Genomic DNA, 18,956 nt, shown 5'->3' with positions numbered 1-18,956 from the left:
GATGGCGTCACGGGCGCCCCGCCCGCCCCCGGCCGCCGCCGCCATGGAGTCGAACAGGGACGAGGCGGAGCGGTGCATCGGCATCGCCCTGGCCGCCGCCAAGGCCAACCAGCCCGACAAGGCCCGCCGGTTCCTGGAGAAGGCGCAGCGCTTGTACCCCTCGCCCCGGGTCCGCGGTGAGTCCCCGGGGGAGGCGGATCGGGGAGCCCGGCGGAGGGAAGCGGGGTTGTGGGGGGGGGGCCGGGGCCTGCGCCGCCGTGACTGACCCTTCACCCGCCCGCGCATGCGCGGCTGTGGGCTGGTGAGGGCGGGCGGTTCACGCCGGGCCCGCTCCGTGAGGTGCCCGCTGGGGTTTGTTGTCCCCGCTCGTTCCTCTCAGCAAAGGCCAAGTCCCGTCTCTCCGTTCCCCCCCCGTTACCGCGGCCGCCGCGGGTCCTTTCGGTCCGCGTGGAAAACAGTCGTCTCTTCGCTGCTTTTATCGGCTTTTAGAAGCGATCTGACTTCCTGGAGGCTTTGTTAATGCGTCACAGAAGCAGCTGGGAAGTGGTTTGTAGAAGCTGCCAAGCACAATTATTTCTCCGCGTGGTCTTACGTTGCACAGATTTAGGGCCGTTAATTTGTTTAACTTTATTACTTCAGCAGGCCTCATCTGATTTTGGTTCTCCGGCTGTGTTCTGCAGCTTGTCTGCCCTGCAGAGAGCCCTGCCACCCTTTCTTTTTGGTCACACGAGGCCTCTTCCCCTGCCCTCAAACACAGCCGGCCCTGTGTGTGTTGTGCTTTTCCTTCCTGATCACAGAATGTCAGGGGTTGAAGGGACCTGGAAAGCTCATCCAGTGCAATCCCCCCATGGAGCAGGAACACCCAGATGAGGTTACGCAGGAAGGTGTCCAGGCGGGTTGGAATGTCTGCAGAGAAGGAGACTCCACAACCTCCCTGGGCAGCCTGGGCCAGGCTCTGGGAACAAGTTTCTTCTCAAATTTAAATGGAACCTCCTGTGTTCCAGTTTATACCCATTGCCCCTTGTCCTGCCGTTGGTTGTCATCGAGAAGAGCCTGGCTCCATCCTCCTGACACTCACTCTTTATATATTTATATATTTATATATTTATATATTTATATATTTATATATTTATATATTTATATATTTATAGTAGATCGAGAGAGGTCCTCCTTCCCCTCTACTCCGCCCTGGTGGAACCCCATCTGGAATATTGTGTCCAGTTCTGGGCCCTCAGTTCCAGAAGGACAGGAAACTACTGGAGAGGGTCCAGCGTAGGGCAACAAAGATGATTAAGGGAGTGGAGCATCTCCCGTATGAAGAAAGGCTGAGGGAGCTGGGGCTCTTTAGTTTGGAGAAGAGGAGACTGAGGGGTGACCTTATGAATGTTTATAAATATATAAAGGGTGAGTGCCACGAGGATGGAGCCAGGCTCTTCTCGGTGGCAAACAATGATAGGACAAGGGGTAATGGGATCAAGCTGGAACACAAAAGGTTCCACTTAAATTTGAGAAAAAACTTCTCAGTGAGGGTGACAGAGCACTGGAACAGGCTGCCCAGGGGGTTGTGGAGTCTCCTTCTCTGCAGACATTCCAACCCGCCTGGACATGTTCCTGTGTGACCTCACCTGGGCGTTCCTGCTCCAGCAGGGGGATTGGACTGGATGAGCTTTTGAGGTCCCTTCCAATCCCAAACATACTGTGATACTGTGATTTATAAACATTAACGATGTCACCCCTCAGTCTCCTCTTTTCCAAGCTAAAGAGCCCCACCTCCCTCAGCCTTTATTACTTCAGCAGGCCTCATCTGATTTTGGTTCTCCGGCTGTGTTTTGCAGCTTGTCTGCCCTGCAGAGAGCCCTGCCACCCTCTCTTTTTGGTCGCATGAGGCCTGTTCCCCTTCCCTCAAACACAGCTGGCCCTGTGTGTGTTGTGCTTTTTCTTCCTGATCGCAGTTTGCGCTTCTGCAAAATTACTGGGTAGGAACAGCGACTTTTGGAGGAAAAAGCGTGACACAGTGCACAGAAAAGCCCACCCTGATGAGGATTGCTCTTCCTCAGGAGCTCTGCTAAGGCCCACACAAGAAAAGCAAGGTGTGGATGACAGCAAACACCAGTTTCCAATGTAAAAATGTTGTATTTGGCCCAAATCCTGTGCACTGAGACAGCCAGAGTAGAAGGTGGGACGTGCACTGTTATAGAACTGGGGTGCATTGGGGGAGAGTGGAGAAAAGGAGATATTAATTTTAAATACATTGCGCTAATTTGGTGCCAGACCCAGCTGAGCTGCTGGTACAAGTTTCACGTCTGAGCTGCCGTCCAAGGAGCCTTCGCTTGATGTCCTGCCGGTTGCTCACCCCTGCACTTCGGGTCCATAGGTGGGAGATGTTGCTAAAGATCCCACAGTTACACCATGGTCACTGAATCTTTATGTAGTTCGTGTGCCCCCGGGAAACCTCTTTCTCATGAGTTATATTGGATTTGGCAATGAGGAGCAATGTGTGGCCTTGCGTGGCCGGCACTTCAGGCACTGACCCTGCAGGTGTCATCACAGGATCAGCAAAGGGTTTTGCAAGGGGATTTCAGTCCTCTACGCCAACGCAGCCAGGCAGGCTAGTAGAGACACGGTCTCACTGGTCGTCTTTAAGCAGGAGTTTTGGAAAAATGAACATAAGTTGAGCAAATGTTGACTAATGAGTAAGTGATCCGTAGCACGTGCTTGGTGGGGAGCTGAGCTGGCAGAACTAATTCAGCAAATCTCTGTTTTGGTAGTTCATTAATCGGTGCTGCACTGTGACTGCACGGAGGACCAGCGTGGTTTCGGGATGCAGAAGCAATAGGACAGGGGCTGTAGAGCAAAACAGGAGCGAGCTGTGTCTCCTGGGGTTGTTTTGGGGAACTACACTACCAAAAATCTCTTGGCAAGCTGTGGGGAACTGAGCCCAAAACAGCAAGAGGGGGGGTGGGTGAAGGTGCAGCCTCATGGGATGAGATTTAAAAGTGCCTGGCACTTTATTCCAGGCTTGAAAGGAACAAAAGCAAAGACTGTAATTTTATGAACACTCTAGTCGTGTGAATACAAGTGAGGGAAGGATTTATTTTTCTGAAGGCCAAAATCCATGAAGCCCCCAGGCTCAAAAGCTCATCCAGCAAGTTACTGCTCTTTAACCCGCTGTCATTTCTATCCTTCGTCCTGTAACAATCGCCTGTATTGGCTGTTGGATTATTGAGCGTTTTTTTCTTGCCCCTACAAGCTCTGCAGGGCAGATAGGATATCTTGGCTTGTCTCTTGGCCTGCAAGCGTTGTTTGAACTTTCATAAAGAACGTGATACCCCCACAGTGCAAGGTCTGTAAGGCGGAATCTGCAGGAGGAGGTGGGACGTCCTCGGTTCTAGGCTCTGGATAAAGGACTGCAAGCTCGTCAAGTTGCTGATGCCTTTGTAAGCAACGTTGTCTGGTTTTAATCGTATTACATGTGCCTGTTCTGTTTAATGGGGACGCAGTATATAAACTTCAGAAACTACAAGCATGAAGACATCGATCTGATGTTTGATTAAAAAAAAAGGCAAAAATAGTTTAAAAAGATGGCGTTATCCATCTGCTAGGGAAATGCGTGCTGGAAAGGTACTTTTGTGCTCAGAGGAGCTTTATTGGGTTTCACAGTGTTGTCACCTGTGCGGTGAGGCCAGGCCTGCATGCTTGTCCCCCTTGGCTGACAGAGGGCAGTGTCCCAGCCTTGCAAGGAGGCAGCAATAGTCTGCAACAGTTTCCCTGCTTGAGGGAAACTGAATCGATGCAATTCATATTAGGTAATTGAGAGAGAAGGTGGTTTTCACAGCTGCTTTTACACGCATGGAGTACATAGGGGAGAAGGCACAGGGGAACAAAGCACCTTTCTGACTCGGGTGTTACGTGTCCCACCGTTCTGCCAGCAGTCAGTGCTGCAGCTCTGTCCCCAAAGGGGAGTGTCGCTCTGTCCCCCATGTGACTGGCATCCCACAGGATTATTTTCTAAGCTCTGGCATTGTCGCGTAGTTTACCCAGCACAGTAGGCTCTCAAAGGCAGGAGCTAAAGAATAATATGCTTTATAATATTCAAGAGAATAAGCATGGAAACGCTTTGCTCTTAAAGAGGGATGTGGGAAAAAAAATAAGAGGACAAGGATGCGCTGCTTTGGTGATCCGTTGTGGCTCCTGGACGGTCTGGCTGGCCAGGCCTGGGGTTTTGGTGCAGGTTGAGTGCATTGGGAGCGGCAGGCAGTGTCTTCTGCAGCAGCCTTCATATCTGGGCAAGAAGCAAGGAGCTCAAGGGTTCCTTGGGTCAAAAGGGTTGGGGGGTCTTTGGGCAGTGGCAGAGATGAAGAGGGGTCTTTACCAGAGGGTGGAAAGGGCAGAATGAACTTGAACTTAACTTCTTGATTATTTTTTTTTTCTTTTAATCTTTTTCTCATTTCAGTTCTGCTTGAATCACTCAACAAGAACGAGCAACCGGCCAATGGCCAGTCCCAGTCCAGGGAGTCCACAAACCCTCAGTTCAAGAAGACGAGCGGAGACTTCCCGTCAGCCAACGGAGAGGCCGGTGGGGAGGCCCCCAAGGGCTACACTCAGGACCAGGTGGATGCAGTGAAGAGGTGTGTGCTCAGCTCTCTTGGGCTTCAACCCACGTTCAAGTTTATCCTGCAGTCTGGTTTTCACAATGTTTTAAAGATGGAATGGTGGAACAGGAAGGAGGAAGGCAGAGAGAGTAGGTTGGATTGGGCAACAACTCATGTTCTGTGCCATGGAAGGAGATCTGGAGTGGTCAGCTTTGAACCGTATGCGGTGGTTTTTAATTCACTAGGTGTTCAAAAAGGTATCTAGGTGGATTTATAGCTACAGCAGCCCTAGGAGGCAGGTAGTTTGGGTTGAAGGAGGATGAGATTTTCCCCCCAAAGGCATGTACGAGCGCCAGAACTCTAGGCACGCAGGCCTTTTCCAGGCTGAGGTCCAAAGAGGCATTGCGGATGCATTCATCTCATGGTCTTCAAATTGATGTTTGCTTTACTGTTCTTCAGTAATACTGTGAAAAATCCCATGTGGTCCTGAGGTCCTCTCGGTGGAAGTCACGGCTCGTAGTTTCCAGTTGGCAGCCCTCCTGCTCTAAACTTTGCTCTAGTCCCAAGTGACAAGACACACTCCTCTTCCTTTCTCCTGAGGATATTCTGCTCACAGTCTCTCTTAGAGCCTGATAAGGTAGAAATCCACTGCAGGACGCTTCACTCTGTTAGCACGATACACTTCTAAAGCCCCAGCTGGAAAGTCTCAACATATGTTTATCTAGTCATCTGTTTTCCCAACCCTCTTTCGAGCTGTTCTTTATTCCTTTCTACCATTTGCAAATAATGGAAGTTGAAGGGCTGAACTGCAGGTGCGGTCACTTGGTAAACTTTGTTTAAGGTTATGGGCATGGTCTGGCTTGCGCAAGAGCTGCTCTGGCTGATGGACTCGGGGGGATGCTTGGTAGGTCACCCGTTTCTCTGAAAACCCAGCCCGCTGTATTCTGTCTCATCGAAGTCACGTGAGGAAGAGAGACCATCGCTGGGCTGGGAGTGTGCACAGAACGAGCTGGCCTGGGTGCACAGGCCTGGGCAGCTCCCTCTTTCTTCCTCTGGAATTCAGCTGATGTTATTTGTAGGTTTGTGAATTAACCCAGTCTGAGGAGCTTAGGGGGAAAAGCTGATAGCCCAGCTATCCTTCAGATCCCGGCCTGCCGTTTGTAGTCCCTCCCAAACAGCCTCCAAAACATCGGTGTGATGAATCTGAGGCGTATTTGCCAAACCCATTTGTCAGCGGGTGATATCATTGCCTGAGGAGAGGCCCTTCTACCTCTACTGGCTCGACTTGTTCTGTGAGAGTGTTTTTGTGCCAGTAACGCAGCACAGCGGGGATGAGTCTGTGAAAATAAATGGGTCACCCTCTGAGGAATTAGAGCTGAGTAACCCAGCATTCACCGAACAGCATTCACTGATCGAAACTGCGATGCATGAGATGTTGCAGAGTTGACACATTCGATGCAAACGTGGTTTTCACAGCTGAAACTCATTCCCTTTGTTTTCTCCCCTCTCTACTTGCAGGGTAAAGCAATGCAAAGATTACTATGAAATTCTGGGGGTAAACAGAGAAGCTTCTGATGAGGACCTGAAAAAGGCTTACCGGAAACTTGCACTGAAGTTTCACCCAGATAAGAACCACGCACCAGGGGCTACAGAGGCATTTAAAGGTAAAGAATGTTTCCAACTTTGCGATTTGCTCTCAGGCGATGGTGCTGAGTTGGGCTAGCAAGGACTCTTAAAAACCACCTCTACAAGTCAGGTATAATGAAATAAAGCTCTTTATTGTAAAGCTGTCTCTCTTCCAAGCTGGTTGTATTATAAACAAAGTATAGGCGTAAAATAATAAACACAGGTTGGCATTTGTCGCTACTAGTCAGGCAAGGAGAAGCCTTCCTCCCATTTCTCCTGGCAGCCCTGTGTGTTGCCCCAGCATCCTGCCACGCTGCCCAGGAGGAAATGCCCTCCAGATGTTCACCATCCTCTGATTTTGGAGAGATGCAGGAGCAGGGAGAAGCTCCAAGTCCTGCAGCTTACCTTAAAACTGGAGTAATTTCCCAAGAGAAACGCTATTGCTTGGAATATGTTACACCCATTTTCCCACGCAAGCTGCGGAAGTTTGATCATTACTGTTGAGCTCAAGGCAGAACTTGTTGATGCCAGTTGTACAATGCTGGTTTTGCAACGTTAAGCCCTCAGAATGGTCTGATTCTGGCCATCTTGGGAGCAAAATGCATGAAACTTCTGCTGGAGCGGGGAGCAAGGCTAGCCTAGCATGAGTATATTGATACAGTATTCGGGTAAGCTGCTGGTAGACCTGAGTTCAGCAGTAAAAGTCTTATGTAAGGTTTGTTCAAGTCTTTTAAGTCTTAAATCCATAACCGATAAGAGCGTTGCTCTTAGCAAATAACGAGCTGACCCCCAGCTACCTGGGCTAGCCTGGTTTAGCATGAGGCCTGATGAAAGAGCAAGCATCTGCAGACATCTGTCTACGCCACATGTGCAATAAGCCGCTGTTCGATAGTTTATCCTTCGGTCCTTGCTAAGTGGCGAAAGGCAGATTTCTTCACCTGTAATCTCAAATAATGATGTTTGCCGAGGGCTTTGACAAGAGTTACGTGCCAGAAGTCGCGCGTTAAGCAAGGTGCCCTTTATCCTCCGCTGCAGAGCTATCTGCTCTCGGGTTATCTCTCCTCCAGGCCTTGCCTCGTTGGCTCCCCCGTCCTTCAGCCCCCAAGAGCTGAGCTCCTGGTTTGCAGGACTCACTGAAGTCCACCTATTTGGTTCCAGAGGGTGAAGGAGGGAAACGTGCACTACCATGAGGATTTTAGTTGGTTTTTCCTTGCGTTGATGTATTAGCTGCAGTCTTGGCATTAGTCTTCCTAGTGACAGCTGATAAAGCATTATGTCCAGTCCATATTTGCTGTTGGCTGCAGTCTGTCTTGCAGCAGATTTGCATCACTACCTTTGACTGACATTGGGAAAAAAGAGTTGAACCTGGCTACTTTGAGCTAAAATCCTGATTTGGAATGAGGTGGTTCTTGGCTCTGTCAGCAAAAAGTCAGACAACAAATAAAACCCTGAACTGCTTCAGTTTCATTAACTAAACGCACAGTTTGAAAGAACAAGCTAAAATGCTGAGAGTCAGTCCCTGTTGTCCAGCTTCTTTGCCTGGTTGTAGAAATGTTTACTCTGCGTGCACTAATTATAACCAAGAAGGAAAACAAGTGTATTGACATTACATCCTTCGTGCTCCAAATCCAAGAAGAAACCGTACACCTCCATCTGACTACCAAGAAAACGTTGAATCTTGGAGTTAATCTCCTGCAAAGGGCACGCCTCTCTTTTCCGTCACTTCTGCTACTGCCTTTTATACACCAGGCAGCCACTGCCGTGAGCATTTTTGCCTCCTTGCGACACAGGGTGAGGAGAGCAGAGCCTCTGCAGTCGTGTAGGGAGGCTTTGGGTAGGTTGGTACAGAAGGGAAGTGGTAAACTGGAACTGCAACACAGAAATAAAGGGGTGGCTGGCAGGCATTCTGGTAGAAAGGCTCAAACATGCTGAGGTTGGGAGGAGATTGACCTGGGGAACTGGTGGGGGGTTCGTTCCGGTACATTTCTACCATCACACTCACTGTTAACAGGCCTTGTAATTGTGCTCCTGACTTCTGGCATCTGGAAATGTTGAAATTCACAGCTGGCAGACACAACTTCTAGCCAGCGTTTCCTTACTGGCTTTGATGGGAGATGTTAAAGTCTCTTTCAGTGATCTAGCCCATATTTACATTCTTTGCAGTTCTGGTTTTAGGCTATGGCATTGAATTCCCTTAATGCCACTTGTGAATAAAATTTGTTGACTAAAATTGCGTGTTCCTATACAGTTGCTTACGGCTGAAAGATTTGGGCATTACTTGTTGAAAAGAAATAAGTTTAATTAGGCGAAATGTGTAGCTGCTCTTCTACCAGTGTTTCCTTCACAACTCACGTGTTCATCCAAGAGGGTTTCTCTAGGGATAGATACCGAATTCATACCAGTCATATCATAACTTCTTCATTTGAATTAATTAAGGCCTTTTCCATCGAGTCTCTTGATGTGGTTTCCTTCCATCTTTGCCAGAAGTGTGCTGTGCCGCTGAAGTACCCTTTTGAAAAGACGTGGGCAGTTGCAAATCTCATTTGTGTAATGAGAAGGGCAAGTCCTGGCAGTCTGCAGGGCTAAATGTATTATCTGTTGCAGAAAGAAGCTAATTGCGTCCTTATTGTCGATATTTCAGCCATTGGCAATGCGTATGCAGTATTGAGCAACCCAGAGAAGAGGAAGCAATATGACCAGTTTGGAGACGAGAAACTCAACCCTGCTCGGCATGGACACAGTCACTCGGACTTCCACCGCGGCTTTGAGGCAGACATCTCCCCTGAGGACCTCTTCAACATGTTCTTTGGTGGTGGCTTTCCTTCTAGTAAGCACGTTAAACCTTCATCTCTTGAATGGGACGCAATCCTTTTGACAGAGCAACAGTGCGATAGCGATTTGCTTGGCCGTGCAAGGATTGCTGAGGTTGATGAGAGAGAGTTCGCCTTCACACTTGACCCAAACACCTAGAGTTTCCTGAGTTGCTCAGATGGGTACTTGGAGAACTCAGTGTCCAGCAGGTAGTACCATCAGAGCTGGACGTCTTCCCAGCTTCAGGTAGTTGTTTGCATGCTGGCAACATCAGCTGTTATTAGGTTGGGCTGAATGTTAGAACAAAAAAATACTCGTTTTAAGGCTGGTTGTAAAAATAACCCTATTCTGAAGAAAGCTTTCCTGCCCGGCGGCTTTGGAAGTTAAATCTTCTCACCAGAACAAACGATGGTAACGCCTGGGCCTTGTTCTTGATCCGTGTCTGCCACGCAGCTGAAGCAGTTTCTCAGAGATCGGTGTCATTTCCTTCTTTCCACTGTGCCCCATAAAAAAAGAGGGAAGTGTTATTTCTAGAGCATAATTTAAGCCTCTTGAAAAACAAAACCAAACCTACTCCAAGTGAAAACAGGAGGTTGCTATTTTAGCTCAGACTTTCTTTCCATTCCTCACTGTCCCAGGAGGATTTAGGGCTGCTTTCTCAGCCAGTCTCCCTTCTCAGCTGTAGTTTTGACATTTGAAAGACGACACGGAAGAGCTATGTTTTTAGGGTGGAAAAGCTACCAAAATTATTTCTTTTTGTAATTGGTTTTAACCTAAGTTAAATTCACTTAGAAGCAAGGAGGCCGGTACAAGTTGTTCTCTCTACATAACTGACCCTGCTTTGAGCAGGAGGTTGGATCTCCTGAGCTCACTTCCAACCTGAATTTTCGTATGATCCTGCAAAATCCTGTAGATGGATCTCTGTGTCTTACATACTCTGACGGTTGTGTAATGGTTTTTTGCCTATGTAGGTAACGTTCACGTATACAGCAATGGCAGGATGCGATATACCTACCATCAGAGGCAGGACAGACGAGAACACCAGGGTGACGTAAGTGGAGAACAGGCTGGGGGGCTGGGAGTCTAAAGGTTTTTCCGATACATGGATTGTGAGCTGGTTGGAGCGGCTGTCTTGCGAAACAGTGCTGCTGCTTTCCAGCCCCCTGGACAGAAAGCTGCGGGAAGCGAGCTGCCTTCAGAATTTACACCAAGCTGCAGTTTAATTTACTGGTGGTTGTTCTCTCTGGACTCTCCTAGCTGGCGTCCAGTGGGGAAAATGCTGGCGTGTCTTGAAACAGTGCTGCCCCAAAATAAGATTGCACCATTAAGGCGTACCTGTCTTTACTGCAGAATAGGCGTTTCCTTTCTGATTTAATTCTGTAATTTCAAAAGGTAAATCTACTTTTTGGATAATGTGGATACTTGTGACTCCTCCCAACATTCTGCCTTTAATTCCAGTATTGAAGATGAGGTGTTTCTAACCTGTGATGCTTAATCAATCAAGGAAGATGCTTCATAGCATGAGCCATTTTTATGTTCTCACATCACAGAAAATCTCTGTATATCTGCAGGACTCCAAGCCCTCTGAGCTAGAGATGTGAGAATGAAGGACTTCCTAGACATGGGTTGTTACTGAAGATTACTGTTTTGTGGGGATAGCAAATTATATTTAAAACAAAAAAATGGCAAGCAAACAACCAGAGCTTCCTGAATATTTTTCCTTATGTTTAAAGGGGAAGGTGTGCTCTGCTGGAAATGGAGGGAGCTCAGGGGCTGAGGCAGAGGGGGAATTACTTTCATCTGACACTGAAGAGGGGAGAAGACTTTCCCTAAGCCCAGTTCTGCTCATTAGCATGAGCAGAACAGACACTGTATATGCTCTAGAAAACCAAAATACAGGCAGAAAACCAAAATACGGGAATGAGGCTTTTGAAATTCACTCACAAAGTTCCCCCTACCAGCCCCCTCTGCCCTTTGTTATATCCAGAAAAGGTGCAGTGGTTTCAGACCTTTAGAGTCATGCTGCCCTTTCTGGAGGGGTACTGTGGGCTGCTTGGTCCCCCCCAGTTATTTTGGGGTGCCTCCTAAGCCCCATGCCTGCGCAGAGCAGGAGAATCGAGCTTGCGTTAGGGCTGGGAGGGAGGGAGAGCGGTGCTGTGGGATCCTTGTGTACAGGCGGCACTCCACTCTGCGTTTCTTTTCCTTCAGGGTGGCCTTGGCTTGTTTGTCCAGCTGATGCCGATCCTCATCCTCATCATCGTGTCTGCTCTCAGCCAGATGATGGTCTCCAGCCCACCCTACAGCTTGAGCCAGAGGCCGTGAGTACCTGTTACTCTCTGTTACTTGAAGATTTATCCATCCAGGGAGGGGGTTGTGTTCTGGAGGGCAGGGTGGCATGATGGGGTAGGGATCTAGGCTCTCTGCTTTTCCTTTTTTTCTTCTTTATCTCATCACACCGTGGCTCTTGCTGCCAGATGTCTTGCACATCAGTTAGGGCCTCCCAGTTCTCCAACAGGTCTCACAATGGAAGGTTGGAGGCTGCTCCCTTGCCTAAGGGAGGATGTTCTTTGACAGGGACCTTCTGCAGCCCATACACGTGGCTGGGTCTGTCTGTCCTAGAACGGGACAGACAAAATGACTTTGGCAGTCTGTAGCCCAGCACCAAGATGGCTTATGCAGAGTGAATTGAGGTGTAGAGTTAGACTTGGGTGTGAAAAACAAAAACCAGATCTGCTCTTCATGAAAGCTTGGCTTATGGCTAGTACAGATCAACAGAGGAGGAGAGGAAGGAATAAAAAGGCCAATCCCATAGGGTAAAAGACCCTCCCAGAGAAATGCCCTATTTTTGAGCTCTGATCTTGCCATGAAATAGCTATGGCCAGACATTTACTATGCGAAAGTGAAACTGTTTTGTTCTAGATCCTGTGGAAATGCCCCGATCTGCTCACTTGGCTGACGAATGCAATGAGTCGTTACTCACGTCGCAGTGCCAACAAAGAACAGGAAAACAGGCGTGATTTCTGGCTGCTTGCATCATTCTTGACAAAAGCTTAGTGTGTTTTCAGTGGAAGTTGAAGACTTGCTTACAGCCAGTGGGCCCTGTTTAGTTTTGCGGGTGGCAATATTTACCTGTGATGATGTTAAATACTACCAAACCCAGCTTAGCTTTCAGGTCCGAGGTAAAGACGTTAGTGCTTGGAACCGAACGATGGAGCAGTTTTTAGGAGGACACAGTTAAGGGTTTCTCGAGAGGCTAAAGAGCGTTGAGATGTGATTTCTGCAGTCGGTATTAGGATTATAAAATTAAGCATTGTATGTGTATCACTGTTTTATACTGTTGAAGAGGTGGTTCGTAGGACAAGATGACATTTGGTGGAGAGCAGCTTTTAAGTGGGCAGGGATTTGCTTCCAGCTTTGTCATCTCCCCAAGAAAAGCCACCCCTGAGCCCCAGGTGTTCCCCTGCTGCTTGGTTCCCTGTTCCCTTCTAATTAAATGATCTGGGGAGCAGAGGCGTGCTGTGTCGGCAGGCGGAGCTGCTCGCTTGCTTGCTGGCTCGTTCACGCAGGCAGCCGGGCCCCTCGCGCTGCTTGATGTCGAGGGAAACGCTGTGCTTGGCCGTCGTTCGTCAGGAAGCTGGAGCTCCTGGCGCTGAACTCGGCGAGCAGGAGGCGAAAAGCTTTTTGAGCCTGGTGAGGTATTAATGGCGCACAGAGATTTCCAGGCCGCTTCTTGTTATTGAAGCTGTCACTGAGAAAGGCAGAGTGCTAAAGAAACTTGTCATTAGGTCGCCTTTCTAAAATCTCTTTCAAAAACTATGCTTTCTGCCAAAAGACCTGTGTAGTCGTGAGCCTGCCTGTGCCATCCTGCTCTTCAGTAACACCTCCTCGAATTTATCTGACTTACTTGCAGGTCTGACTTCAGGTGGCAGATTTCTTGCACCAGGTCCTTCCCTTACTTTTGTGCTTTACGCTCAAGTGTGCCGCTGGAGCTCTGCGAGCTTCAGTCCTTCTCCTTTGAGGGCACATTTTGCAGCCTCTGTAGTTCATCTTTATACAGAAGAGAAATATGAGCTTGAGGACGGCATAGGGCTTTGTCTTGACAGGTAAAATAGCGAGGCGAGCTGCTTCCAGACTGCTGCTTTGCCAGCAGGCACTGCCAGACACGCATCCGCTTTTGTCTCGAAAAATGCCGAGAGAGCTTTTCGGCCACGTTCAGTCTATCTGATTACCCACCACTCGTCCCTGAGTGCTGGACCTTGATGAAACGTGATGAAAACATCTTCGAATCGCTCCTGTAAACCCTGATAGCAGACTGAAGGGCGAGCCGGCTGAGTTAATGTTTATACCTGCCTTTTAAGAATCATGCTCGCTTTTAACGCAGCAGCCAGCTGGTATTTGTTATGGGAGACTTTGGGCAGGTCTCCAGATGGAGCTGTTCCTGACGAACCCAGCGTCTGGGCACAGGTCCTGTGTTACAGCTTGCAAACACGCTCTGGGTTTGCTGGGCTGTTGGGGAAAATAAGTACAGGGCTCTGTGCAAAATGCAAATCCATGGGGGTAGGGTAGGGTAGGAAGAGATTTGCTTCTAGAAAGTGCTCTCTGTGCTAGTCGGTGCAGGCTGGAGCGCAGAACAGGTCTAATTTTATTCTTGCAGCAACGGCGTTGGTTGCAGCATGTGATGTGGTAGAGGAAGCCGATGCTGGTGGGGTTAGCAAGATATCTTGGCAGAGGGAACTGCATTTGGCAGATGGGGCAGCCTTGCTGAGCAAGGGGCCGCTCCTGGGTGGCTGTGACACCCCCCCGGCTCTGCCCTCACCTCTGCTGTGCTCCTCTGTGCTGGCACCTGGCTGCTCTTGCCCTGTGCCCCACAAGCATCGGCCTCTGAGCTTTGTAACCATCCTTGGGGCTCGCTGCCAACAACAGGATGGTGTTGTCAACAAGGAAATTGCAGGGAGATTTAATTAGTGCTGAAAATTCTAATGAACAACTTGAAGTGGGTTTAGGCCTTGGGCAATCTGCCTCAGAGTTCTGTCTGTATTCAGAGCTCTGCCCACCTAGCTAGAGGCCTGGCGGGTTTTCTCTCCCTTTTCCACCAGAAATGCTTCTCCTTTCCAAATCTTCAAGCCTGGGGATGCACAGGAGTGATATATGTTCCCAGTGGTTTGGTATCGTGGCGTGTTGTGTGTTTTAAAGAGCTGGGGGCTTTTTGCTCTGTCCTGCACTGTTCTGACTCTTCTCCCTGAACCAGGTCTGTGGGCCACACACACAGGAGGGTGACAGAGCACTTGAAAGTCGTCTACTACGTATCTGAGAACTTTGCAGATGAATACACGGGCACGAACCTGAAAAACGTTGAAAGGAGCGTGGAGGATGACTATATTGCAAACCTTCGAAATAACTGCTGGAAAGAGAAGCAGCAGAGTGAGTAGTGCGGGGTGAGGAGTGGAGGCTTCAGAAAGGTCTTTAACTGGGGACTGGCCTGTGCTAAAGCTATACTTTAGCAAGGTGCAGGCACATTTCCTGTGTTGTAGGTCTTTTCTGTCTGTGACTTTGTGACAAATCCAGTATGTGGGTTTTTTTGTTTTGGTTTGGTTTTTAATGCTGCTGCAGAACTGGTCAAACAGGAGTTGTTCCCCAGAGGTTCCCCTGCTGTGTCAGGAGGATATCTCTGATTTCCAGTGGAGGCGGAAGGTTGCAGCCATCTGATTTTCAGGAGACCCCCCGAGATCTCTGTGTAATATTTTAGTTTGAAGGTGTGCTGCCCGTGGTGTTCTCCGTCCCTGCTCCGAGGGCTGCGGCGGCGGCACCGACACCGCCTTGCCTGCTGCTGGGGGCACGTGGGGTCAGGAGGGATGGCATGAGAGGTCACTTGGCCACCTCACCGGGCTGCAAACTGTTTGCCAAGTCCCGGGGGTGACCTGACTTACCCCTTCCCAGTGGGTGATGATCACAGCTCTTGGAGCATTGGCTGGGGTAGGATTTGAGGCACTGCTTGAACCCCGAGTGGTGCCACATGAAGCCAACGCTCTGAGTCTCTGCCTTTCTTCTTCCACTTTGCGTCAGCTGCCTCCTCGGACTCGAGGCAGGTCCCGTCAGGTTCCTCGGGCTTTCCCTGGGATGGATGAGCTGTCAGCAGACGTTACGCCCATCCTGTCCTGAAGGGCACGGGGCATTTCCTCAGCTCCATCCTGTGCTTCGTCTCGCCTTGGAGAACTCGATGTGCCTCCTGTTCCCAGCAGAACCCGTGGTTGGGACGTGGCCTGGCTGGTGGGTTTCCTTCCACGTCACGTTTGTAACGCCAGGTTTTTTCCCTTTTGCAGAGGAAGGCTTGTTGTACCGGGCACGCTACTTCGGGGACTCGGATCTGTACCAGCGAGCACAGAAGATGGGCACCCCCAGCTGTAGCAGACTGTCAGACGTTCAAGCCTCTCTGCACGGATAGTCACCGCCTGCCCGCTCAGCAGAGGTCTAAGTACGAGCTGGTGACGCTTCCCCTGGCAGTGGAGCAGGGCACGATCGTGCTTTTCACACTTACTTAAATCTCTGTTTGAGACGCAGATCTTCCTGAGTCTCCTCTGGATGCCCACACGCCACGGGGGGGAAGCACCCCCTTCCACCAAGCGTACGCTCGTTAATCGGGAAATTGGTTTTGTTTAGTTTGCATGTCAGCACCCTGGGCTCTCTCCGAGCTCGCTGTTTGCTCTGGCACTGTCGGTGTTGGGTCTCTAGGAACAGAGCGAAAGCCACAGGCACGTTGGTGACTCGGCCGAGGTCTTGTCATCTGCGTGTTCAATACCACGGCCGTGCACGCCTTGGCTGGTGGGAGGATTTTACCAGCCGTGGCAGCCAGCCGCCATGTTTTAATGACCCTTTCTTTGGTCACTTTATTGTCCGTTTTACTGGAAAAGCTGTTGTCCCCTGGCACTTGAAGCAATACGATGACAGGGAAGGAACTCCCACCAAACAGATGTTCCTTGCCCCCCTGTTGCCTTCCCACGACACTCAAGGACAACAAAGCAAACAGCCTGAGTTCACAGCAGGTTGTAGAAGTAACTTACTGCGTTAAACTGGGAATCAAAGTCAAGACAGCTGAGGGGGAGTCTGGACGACTCGGGGGTTGAATTAAGGCGAGCCCAGAGAGCACGTGTGGGACCGGCTGTGCCGGCTCCAGAAATGCACAAAAATAATGGGAAAACATTGGCACGAGGTTTGGAGTCCTTTTGCTGCTTAATTATCTGGGCTGATTTCACCTACCAGATGCTGCTGGGATGGCTGTAAAACATACAGGTCCTTCCTACCACAACATTATTTGAAAACAGGGTTTCTATAGAAAATAAATGGGAAGCGAAGCTTGCACCGAATGTTAGTTGTGTGGACACGATTTAGGCTTGCAGAGACTCCTTGGGAACGGTGCTTGGTTTGTTAAGGAGATCTAACAGGGGAGTTTTCATTTGGTTTTTATTTCCCTTGGCAAAGGGAGCACGTCCTAAAGTTTGGCCTTCAAAGCAAATCCTCTGGGTCGCATTTGGCCTGTTTTTTTTGGGTGTATCCCGTTTCGGGAACCATTCTTGATAACGCCCGCTCTCGTTTTGATAACTGCGCCTCATCTTTTATGATAGACCTTAAGTCCTTGCTTTTCTTTAATTCCCTCTCTGTACCCGTGGTCTGACAAGAGAGCAGAGGGATTGAAATACCGTGACTGAAAGAGCCGCTGCCCGCGCTGGGGGGAAGGAAGGGGAGGAGGTGCAGTGACGTGCGATCGGCCGGAGACTGACACTGCTACCGCTTTTGTTCCCAGGCTCTTGAAATGCCTGAAGACTTTTGGCGAAGCGCCCTGAGCCCAGGTGGCAGACTTGGTATTTAAAAGAATTCAAACCTTATCTTAAAAAACGGAATCGAAGAATTTAGCAACGCACAACTGCCCTTTTTCTTCTCTCTGCCTGTCTCCGCCGTTCGACCGAGGTCTCAGGCAGCAATTAGGACAGGAAACCAAGCTGCCCATCTTCCCCCTTCCGACACCGCGACAGTCTCGTTGCTCCTGGGATCCCACCACCCCGAGAACAAACGCGTAGAGTGTAAAATAGCACGAACTAACTGCAGGAAGCCATGAAGCAAAGGGAGACCCTTCGCCACTGCGCTGGTCACTGCCGACAGAGAGAGAAATGGGGACGGTTTGGTGATTTAAAAAAAACTTTAGTAAAAAAGAAAATATAATCTATTTAGAATTAATTTATAGCTGTATATATGTTGTACTTTTAAACTATGCAGGGGTTGGATGATTAAATTATTTCGTTTTCCGCCCGGTTTGGTGAACGGGGGAGCGGGAAACCTCTTCCCAGAGTGTCTCGCTCTGCAGCGCCGGACACACTAAACCAAGAATCACTTTGCGGTTGCTGTATTTTGCTTTCTGGAGGCCGGCGGTGTTCTGCGACTTGGGATGGCGATACCTGCCTTTCGGGTTTCCAGAGGAGAAATTCCAAATCTGTAGGGGGGGTTAACAAAGAAACGGGGGAAGCTGCCCATGTTCGCGGTGTGGTTTCGCAGCGTTGGCAGAAGCCGCGGCGGGTCAGCTGAGCGCCGGCGCCACGCTCGGCGAGGGAAGGATTGTCCTGGGTGCTTTTTGCTCACCAGTCGTTGGGTTTATTTGTGCACGTAACTCCTTTTTTTTTGCAGACTCTGCTTTAATTTTGCCTTGTAATCAGCATGTGGCGTTCGTTCTGTAAAGAGGGCTTTCCACCAGCCGTCTCCCTTTGTTGGGCTTTTTTATTAACGTGTCCTGCACTTGGGGTTGCTCACCCAATGCTCCCCTTTGCAGCGTGGCTGTGGCCTTCGCACCCTCTAATGTTTCCTAGAGGAGACCTGTAAAGTACTGCAAATCCATAAGAAACGGAGCTTTTTATTGCTTCTGTTGAAAGAAGTGTTGCGGGGGGAGATGGGAGGGTTGGCCTGATCTCTCCTCAGGCCCCGTCTCTGGATCCATCGCCATCGGGCAGGACCGGCATTAGGGTTCTTGAGGTCGGAGCCATCTCTTTGAAGCAAAACTGGCATAAGCAGAGCTATTTCCTGTGGAATAAACTGGATTTTTTTTTGGGGGGGTACCCTGCAGTTCGCTTTTGTCTAAAGACATTTCCAGCGAGAACCGTCCCCAGCACCCTTGGGAGAACGAACCCAAAGCGCGGCGGCTCCCGGGTGCGGTGCCAGGGGCTGGGAGAGCTGAGAGCTGAGGTGGGTTTGTTTCTTTGTTGTCAGGAATCCACACGCTCTGTCTTTGGCTATTTATTTATTTTGCAAAACATCAGCTCTCCCATGAGCTGCAAGCCTTTTTATCCCAGAGCCACCAGGACTTGCACCTGATTTTAAGGGGTTTTTGGTTTTAAATGAATCTTCCACCTTTGGAAGGAATTAGGTGGACGTGCGGCGTTTGGAAGTAGCTCTTAGTAGAGGCACAGGCTGGCCAGCTTGAAAAGATCACGGGAAGGGGGTTAAGCAAAAATCACATTCGCAGAGTAGCTGAATGTCTTGTACAGCGGCATTCCTTGCCCAGAGCCTGCCCACCAAAACCTTTTGATTCCCTTCTTTTTCCAGTAGATACCTGTGGATAATAACGAGCGAGAAGGCTTAGATCCTAACGGCTGCTCACAGAGGCTGTACCTCTCGATTTAGAATTAATCAATCATACAATTGTACATGTATAAATAAATGTTTATAACGTGAAAGGCTCCGGCTGTGTTGGTGTCTTGCAGGTCCTTGCCCAAGCCAGCTCTGGTTTTACAGCTCCGCCTTCGTCACGTCCGCACGCATCGACGAAATTCAGCATCTTTTCAAGTCCCGGCAGCCGAGAGCACCCGCGGCGAGGTGACGGCAGCGCTCAGCAGGTTGTCTTTGCTTTCACTGGGGGGCTCCCAAATGGGCCTCTCTTTCCCTAAA

At 49.6% G+C, this 18,956-nt stretch overlaps 1 protein-coding gene across 2 annotated transcripts; it reads left to right on the top strand.

Moving 5' to 3' along the window:
• The first annotated feature begins 17 nt into the window (after window positions 1-17).
• Window positions 18-17,332, top strand: DNAJB12 (DnaJ heat shock protein family (Hsp40) member B12). Of its 2 annotated transcripts, XM_082052439.1 has the most exons (9): window positions 18-176; window positions 4,454-4,628; window positions 6,111-6,256; window positions 8,860-9,045; window positions 10,001-10,080; window positions 11,238-11,347; window positions 14,278-14,450; window positions 15,350-15,501; window positions 16,828-17,332. In XM_082052439.1, exons 1-8 carry the CDS (start codon window positions 44-46, stop codon window positions 15,469-15,471), a joined length of 1,125 nt encoding a protein of 374 aa, XP_081908565.1. In that variant the 5' UTR covers window positions 18-43; the 3' UTR covers window positions 15,472-15,501; window positions 16,828-17,332. The 2 variants fall into 2 exon arrangements, with proteins under 2 accessions (XP_081908565.1, XP_081908564.1); XM_082052438.1 differs by having other exon boundaries at window positions 15,350-17,332.
• Window positions 17,333-18,956: the final 1,624 nt, after the last annotated feature.

The sequence above is a fragment of the Streptopelia decaocto genome (assembly GCF_964273445.1).
Source record: "Streptopelia decaocto genome assembly, chromosome: 5".
Taxonomy (NCBI): domain Eukaryota; kingdom Metazoa; phylum Chordata; class Aves; order Columbiformes; family Columbidae; genus Streptopelia; species Streptopelia decaocto.
Note: the sequence above shows the minus strand (reverse complement) of the source record. Positions and strands in the feature narration are given on the sequence as shown.

Excerpts from the sequence above, each read along its gene's own strand:
- DNAJB12 (XM_082052439.1), top strand. The coding sequence starts at position 44 with ATGGAGTCGAACAGGGACGAGGCGGAGCGGTGCATCGGCATCGCCCTG. Across the intron at positions 6,257-8,859 it reads GGCTACAGAGGCATTTAAAG|CCATTGGCAATGCGTATGCA; the intron begins GTAAAGAATGTT and ends TCGATATTTCAG. Across the intron at positions 10,081-11,237 it reads GACGAGAACACCAGGGTGAC|GGTGGCCTTGGCTTGTTTGT; the intron begins GTAAGTGGAGAA and ends CTTTTCCTTCAG.